We start from the raw sequence: 7,455 nt of genomic DNA on the forward strand, positions 1-7,455 counted from the left end.
CCGATGAACTGATGAAGAAACTTACAAAGAGAATATTGAGATATGACCTAGATCAGGAACACCATATTCATTTGTTTGTTCTCAAGATTAGTCATGGGCATATAACCATATAGCCCCTTCCATGCAATATTGTCAGTGCGATCAAATCAAGAATAATGCATCCCCTTCATATGCAGTAATAACTTGCCATTATAGACTAGAATCAGATCCAGACCCAACGTAAGCAGGGCCGGCCCGAGCCCTAGGCGACCGAGGCGGTCGCCTAGGGCCCCGGGCCAATGGAAGGCCTTGGGAGGCTGACCAAAAGGAAGCAAAGGCCCCATATAAAACGGGATTTGGAGCTGGCTACGAGTCTTCCCCCTTGATGGAAGGGAGATGGAGAGTTTCCAGGCCCGTAGAGGGGCAATTTGGGAAGTTGGGAACAGTAGTTTTGTTTTGGGTGGGGGGAGAGAGAGAGAGAGGAGGGATTTGGTTGGCTTGATAGACGCCTGAAGCCACTCTTATCTTTCATCCCTTCTCTTTTTTGGTTTTGGTCTTGGTTTTTCTTCCCTCACATTACTCCTGATCTAGCTGGGCCATCCGGAAGAAAGATAGGGGGATTGGAGATGGACTTCTTGGAGGGTGGAGATTCTTTTAGTTTTCTCCTCTCGGTTTCTTCTCCTCTCTTGGGAGAAAAGGAGGGAGGGGGTTGAATGGCTGTTGTGATGTGATGTTGCAGTTGCCGCTTGGGTACTCACTTGAAGGGGAGATGGTGGGATGGGGTGAATTTTCCATAATGACCCTACTTTCTCTTATAGAGAGGATCCTTTATGGACAAATTTTTTTCTTTACCTTGACCATGAAGTGCCATGGGATGACCTTTTCATGGTAAACAGTATTGCCAAGTATTATCTCAGTTATTTAATCAGTTTCATGGCCCTTCATTTAAAGTAATTACTTTTATGTGCTTCCATTCAAGAATTATATTAAATTAAAAAGGCTTCTTGTCTATCTTTGTTAAATTCATGTATCTTCGTTGAAATAATATACTTGATAGCTATCTACTTTTATATATTTTTTAAGTATTTTATATTTATTTTAAAAATTAATAAGCTTCCATTCAAGAATTATATTAAATTAAAAAGGCTTCTTGTTTATCTTTGTTAAATTCATGTATCTTCGTTGAAATAATATACTTGATAGCTATCTACTTTTATATATTTTTTAAGTATTTTATATTTATTTTAAAAATTATTATTAAAAAAAAGAGGCTCCGTTCATTGGATTCGCCTTAGGCCCCAGAATGTATTGAGCCGCCCCTGAATGTAAGTACAACAGTAACAAAACCAAATAACAAATAGTACCAGAACTGGATAAGATAAACATCAGGTGAACACAGAAAAACTATGTGATTGAATCAAATTTAATCCAATGTAAAACATTGATAAGGATGGTCATGCCGATAATGGCAAATACCAAATCACAGAAGATTTATTCCCATCAAATATGCTGGAGGAAAGTTCTCCATGACATTACATCAAAGTTTAACTCAGAAAGAAGAAATATTTACTCTGATTTCTTTACAACAAGGACAGGACACTTGGCATTATGCACACAGTAGTTGCTCACGCTCCCAAGGAAAGCCCTGTTTATCAGATATCATCAATCAATAACTGATACTTAAAAAACTAATGCCCACTACTTGATATTGGTGAATACATGAAAAATATATCCTTGTGCCAAATCAAGATCTTGTGCATCTTCAAGCAAAACGAATTTCTATATGTTACTGAAATGAATTTTGTAGTTGTAATTAGATAACTCCAGAAATCAAACATTTCTATATAGTTTCTCTATATACAGTGAGTAAATTTTTAGCTAAAACAGGAAGGGTCCATTGCCCAAGTAAAACATGATAGATACAAATAGCTAAGATGGCCAATAGAAATTATACTGTATCTAGAGCTAGCATTGGCAGATTATGTATGCATATACCTTGTCTATCCAGGAATGGCATAGCTATATTACCAGTAGTGATCTAGGGCTGCTATAATAGGATCTTGGGCTTTCTAGAGTGTATTAAAAGACATTTGCATGTTGTCAGACATTTGTTCCTCAAGCTTTGCGGAAGGATCACTTTTCAGGACAGGTCACCTGGAACGAAAGGAATCATTTTTCAGGGCACAGGTCGCCTGGTCTTATAACGTAGCCTTTGAGGCCATGCCTCTGTTTGAGATGACCAGTCTATGATGCAACCATCTTCCTATTCAGGATGGCATAAGATCTGGTGATATAATCACAAGGGCTGGTTAGAGAAATGATCGGATGAAGAAATCAAGCGAGAGGTTTTGTACAATTTCACTTGAAAATGCTACATTATAGTGTCTGATTCTTTATTTTATTTTATTTGGTGGAGTTCATCGTCCAATAATTAGTGGTTTATTGGAAACAGACAACCTGGAACTGGCCCAATCTAGACCTATCCATGAAAAACTCAAATGAAATTTGGTATAGACCATGCAGATTTGGACCTGACTGATCAGTCCCAAGTATATTTGGCGAATGCATCCGATCTGCTACTAAATTGGAGACCTAAAGCTAGCTCAGAAGGGTCTGGGTCAAGCAGGATGCGAACCTGATCTATTTGCAGCCTTGTTGTTATGCGGGAGCAAATAATTGTTGAAAAAAATTGTATGTGACCATTTACTATGGACTCCTGGATTGGTCCTACCATCACGTTTGGCTAGAGTATTATTATCCACCTAGGATGAAATTAATGGGTCCTAGCAAACTCGTGATACATTGGGAGTAACTTTGAAGCCACTTTGCATTTTCATGCTTTGTTTCAGCCATTTTTTCACCTCACTTGATCTATTGAATGCGATCTTATGAAGATTTTTTATTATTCTCAATCTCCTCATAGTGTTTGCTTTAGGCAACTTAGCTATCGATAATGCATTCTCTCCAGTAGTTTAATTTGGCCTCTTAAGTGTTAGAATCCAGTTAATGTTAATCCCATATCCAAGGAACTAGGGGATGGGTCGAACTGTCGTAAGAAATAAGATGTTCAATATAATTATGCTAAAAGAGTAGATTATTTTGGAGAATATAACATATAGGCCCCAAATTCATGAAACTTGGGTACAGCCATGTTCAGTCACTCAGCAAGACAAATGCTAGAAGAGAGAATGGCTTGAGGAGAAACTGAAACCACGAAACATATCCGCTTAGAAAAAAAGCACATTAATGTTGTGTCCTGTGTGATGCTACTCAGGCACTAGCACTTATTCCAAAAGTTAGAGATGTCGAAAAACATGTAAGGTTAGAATAAAGGACAATTCCTCTTTAAAAAAAGCAATCGCTATCCGTTCGTCAAGATGCTTTGGCCATTTAGTTCATATGACTTGAATGGTTTCAGCCCAAGAACAAGCTGAATAATAGGAATAAACAAACTAAAGTTGAAAGAAAAATGACATCATGAAGAAATATGAAAGAGTTGATAAATAAATATAATAACTGTTTTATGTTTAAGCTCTACTATAATTAGTCAGTTCTGTTTACATCACCTTTGGAAAAAACTAAAATCTTATCATGCGACAGTTTTTGTTTTTTGTATGCCATTTTTTTTAAATATATGAGTGGCACTATTATTTGTTCTTTTTCCTTTCTTTAACATCAAATTGAGGGGTCATATTGTCCCCTTTAGCACCTTCCGCATTAATGCCTCAAATGGAATTATTTATGGTGAAAGATCATCCAATTTCAGAGGAAAAGGGTTAAACACATGCAAAACCTATGTAATTTTAAAGATAAAAATGGTTAAAGAAAAAGACCAGAAGGAATAATAAAGGACACCAACCTCTGTAAGGTTCCTTTACCCTGATTACCCAAAATAAGCAAATTGACATCAAACTTTTCAACTGCTTGGCATATGGCTTCTTTAGGATCTCCCACCTCTGTAATTGTTTCTGCTACTACCTGTAATGCCATAATATATTTTAAACATATGTACATATATATATATAGATGTATATGTGTGTGTGTGTGTTATGTTTAAATTTTTATGGAAAATGTCACATTCTGTATAACTTGAACTAATTTGACAAGCTGATACAGCCTTAGAAGCACTAAAGTTTATAGTTATTACCATTGCCATTCGTGTCCAAAGTTAGAGAACAGTATTTATTCTATACAAAAATCATATAGAAGAAAATAGAAATTGTCACTTTTATTTTGTTTGAAAGAAAAGAAATTACATTGTACTAAAATGAAGTAAGGAAATTATTCTCCATATGGTGCTTAAAGTAAACAAGAAAAATACATTGCAGCAACAGAAGGAAGGAAACAATTTTTCATGGAATCTTGTCCTTGAATTTCTCCTTCGAAGCTTCAAACAAAGCAATGGAGAAGTAATGGAGCCATCACTTTAGTATTGTCACAGAAATAGTCTTCTAATGCAGCAACTAATTCCTTTTCAACCTCAGTCTTTTTTTTTTTTTCGCTCCTCTTCAAAAAGACTGCACTTACTTCAGTCTTTTTCAACTTAATCCCTAAGACTGCACTTAAATCCTTCTCTTTGGTCTTCAATTAAACTAACCGTTCTTTCAGTTTTTAGCACTTATTTAGCATTTAATGGTGCTTCTTTGTTTGTCTTGTACGAAGAAAGATCTGTTTCCGCCTCTTTATTCTACTGTGTCCTTGCAAAACAAAGAGTTGCAAATTTAGCAAGAGCCTCCAATTCTTCTATCATCTTAGCAAAACCAAAATTCTAATCCTAGTGCTCCTTATACATTAATGCCCAGAGAAGATGAACAACTACAGTACTTAGTGATCTCATCCTCGAAAACTTAACAACTAGGATGCCCAGAAAAGGTACACAGATCACAGAGCTCCTCATTGCCAATTAAAAGGACCCCACAAGTCACTCATACATGCAAGGGCTTGCCTCAATTTCCTCAGATATGTGCATCTGAGGATCCCTTTCACACAATTATATGAGCCATTCGAGCATACTTGCATATTCCCTGAGCACTTAGCATGCCCGCGTGTAGAAGGGAAGAGTATGCAGCTTTCTGCACCTACGCCATGAGACTAGGTCCCAAGGTAACACATGACTAGAATGAAAGCACCAATTCTTCTGAACTGAGCTATTGACTTAAGGCAAGCTGATACAAACCTAAAAGCACAACTTACCCCATTTTGCACGATGATTCACAGCAAGGCCATAGAACCACTAAGCCTTGGTCCAAGAAACAGTAAATTTGCGTGCATGCTAGTTTGCACAACAAGATGAGATGGCATATCAAGTGTGATATGTGCCACAAAGCACCCAGTGCATATATGAGTGCAGTGTACCAAGGTTCAAAGAAGATTTGGCAAAAGACACAAGATAGCGAATTGCTAAGAATCAACCATCCATGCTTTATGACTTCGCCACTTCAAGAACACACGAGAAGCAGATCTTTTGTAGAAAACATGCAACAGATCTAAGAAACTGTACTTTAATGCAAAAAACTGAAATAACAAGGACAGCATTTGAAATAGAAATGACTGAATCATCCATTTTGAAATTCAAGTGTTTATTTGTGTATTCATTTAACCATGTTTCCTAAAATTAATAAATAATTATCGATACCATTGAGGACACTAAGTAGGACCTTAAACAATGTGGATGAACTACAGCTAATTGCCCGTCCTAATACCATAATCAACTTCAACATGATCCATTGTTAGGTGGACATAATATTACTAAACATGGGAAACTTAACTGACCTAAGATTGTCATTATGATTAATCAAGAAGTTAACAGTTTCAGTGATTTACAATCAACTATAAATTCAAGTTGTTTTATAACGGAGTAGAAAATTGAAGGACTAAAAAGGAATGATAGATATACTAAAGGAATAATCTGCGTCCAAATTTCATCGAAGCTGGATCCAAGATGAGTGCAGAGAATGAAAAATCGATAAAGAGATGGAAGCTCATGGTCATACCCCGCGCTCAGAACAGATCTCCTTTGCCTTCTCCAAGAGAGCAACCGAAACCTTCTGCTGGTGTTCCTGCACCGACCGAATCAACTCGGGGGCTACACGCAACCCGCAGAGACGATAAAAAGAGTCATTCGCATGATCGGATCAAAAGAAACATGCAGATTATATAAACAGTTCGAAATTCAAACCAGCCAGAGTATCAACTCCTTGAGAAAGACTTCTCGATTTCCAAATATTGGAACCGACCGACGATCGGATGCAATCGAGCTGCAATTTTTGCTAAACGGAAAGGGCAAAATCTTTTCTACCAACCGTGCAACTTACCGGTAAGCAACAAGAAGTGCTTCTATTAATTTTATTTTGGTTTTTGGTAGAATCAAGAAGATTCTTTCGAGAGAGGGAAGGGGAAAAAAAGAAGAAAGAAAAGGGGGGAAGAAAACGCACCGGGAGAGCCGTAGGATGCAGCAGCGAGGATGCTGATACTCTGGAGGGGCTGGACGGTGAAAATGATGAGAGGGGAGGAGAGGGAATCGCGGAGATTGGCGAGGGCCCAATCCAGGGCGTGGTGGCTGCACTCGCTCTCGTCGATGGCCACCATCGCCCTCTTCTTCGTGCTCTCTCCCTCGCCCCCTGCCATTGATCGATTCCTTCCGCTCACCTTACCTTGCCTTCGCTCTCGCGTTCTTTCTTCTTACTTTTATTTTTTTTCCTCAGTCTATCCAATGTGCCATGTGAGGGAGGTAGCTTCCTTCTTTTACGCTATTTGTAGGAAAGGAAGGGGAAATGGAAAGCGTAACGCACGGGAAGTAAATGCTGGGGATTGTTCTAGAGTCGGATAAACGTGCCGGGACTTGCCTCTTTTGGTTGGCACCGCGGTGGGACCGCTTTTTTGCCCACAGAACTAGTATAACAATCCGGATAGACATCCTAAATCTAGGTGAGACTATACACATATATGTTGGAATCTTCGTATGTTTTATGATTCTCATATATCATGATCAACCAGTAGTTAGCCTATGTGAATTCATGCTACAGTATCTCTCAAACTATATAAGTCATTGGCCGAGTTCTTTTATTATTTGTCACAATTCAAATTTTCAACCAAAATAATTAGTCAAAAAAAATTAATTTTTTTTAATTTTACATAATTATTTAATTTTTTAAACAAACAATTAATATAAAATTTAACACACACCTGTCCGCACGGTCCTTACAATTAGGACACTAACACGTCCGTTTGAGTGGTTTTTTAAGCAGTAAATCCAGCGGCGATGCCTTGTTTGTCGGCAGACCGACCAGCCACGGAGCCCATCAGCATCGCGCAAAAACCGCTCGGTTCGGGCCCGCGCTCGGTCGCTCACACCTTCGTACCTCTCTATTTAGAATTTAGAGGTATTAGATCTGATTGTTGGATGGCACAACTTGAAAAAGAATGAGATCTGTATAATTATGGTGGGTGAGGAAACAGAAAACGTTAGAGTTGAAA

At 38.1% G+C, this 7,455-nt stretch overlaps 1 protein-coding gene across 1 annotated transcript; it reads right to left on the reverse strand.

Annotated features, from left to right (window-relative positions):
- Positions 1–1,369: 1,369 nt before the first annotated feature.
- Positions 1,370–6,768, reverse strand: LOC103712807 (universal stress protein A-like protein). The gene is made up of 4 exons (XM_008799445.4): positions 6,414–6,768; positions 5,973–6,064; positions 3,839–3,957; positions 1,370–1,624 (listed from the first exon to the last, which is right to left on the reverse strand). Exons 1-4 carry the CDS (start codon positions 6,604–6,606, stop codon positions 1,546–1,548), a joined length of 483 nt encoding a protein of 160 aa, XP_008797667.1. The 5' UTR covers positions 6,607–6,768; the 3' UTR covers positions 1,370–1,545.
- Positions 6,769–7,455: the final 687 nt, after the last annotated feature.

This window comes from Phoenix dactylifera, chromosome 4, assembly GCF_009389715.1.
Source record: "Phoenix dactylifera cultivar Barhee BC4 chromosome 4, palm_55x_up_171113_PBpolish2nd_filt_p, whole genome shotgun sequence".
NCBI lineage: Eukaryota > Viridiplantae > Streptophyta > Magnoliopsida > Arecales > Arecaceae > Phoenix > Phoenix dactylifera.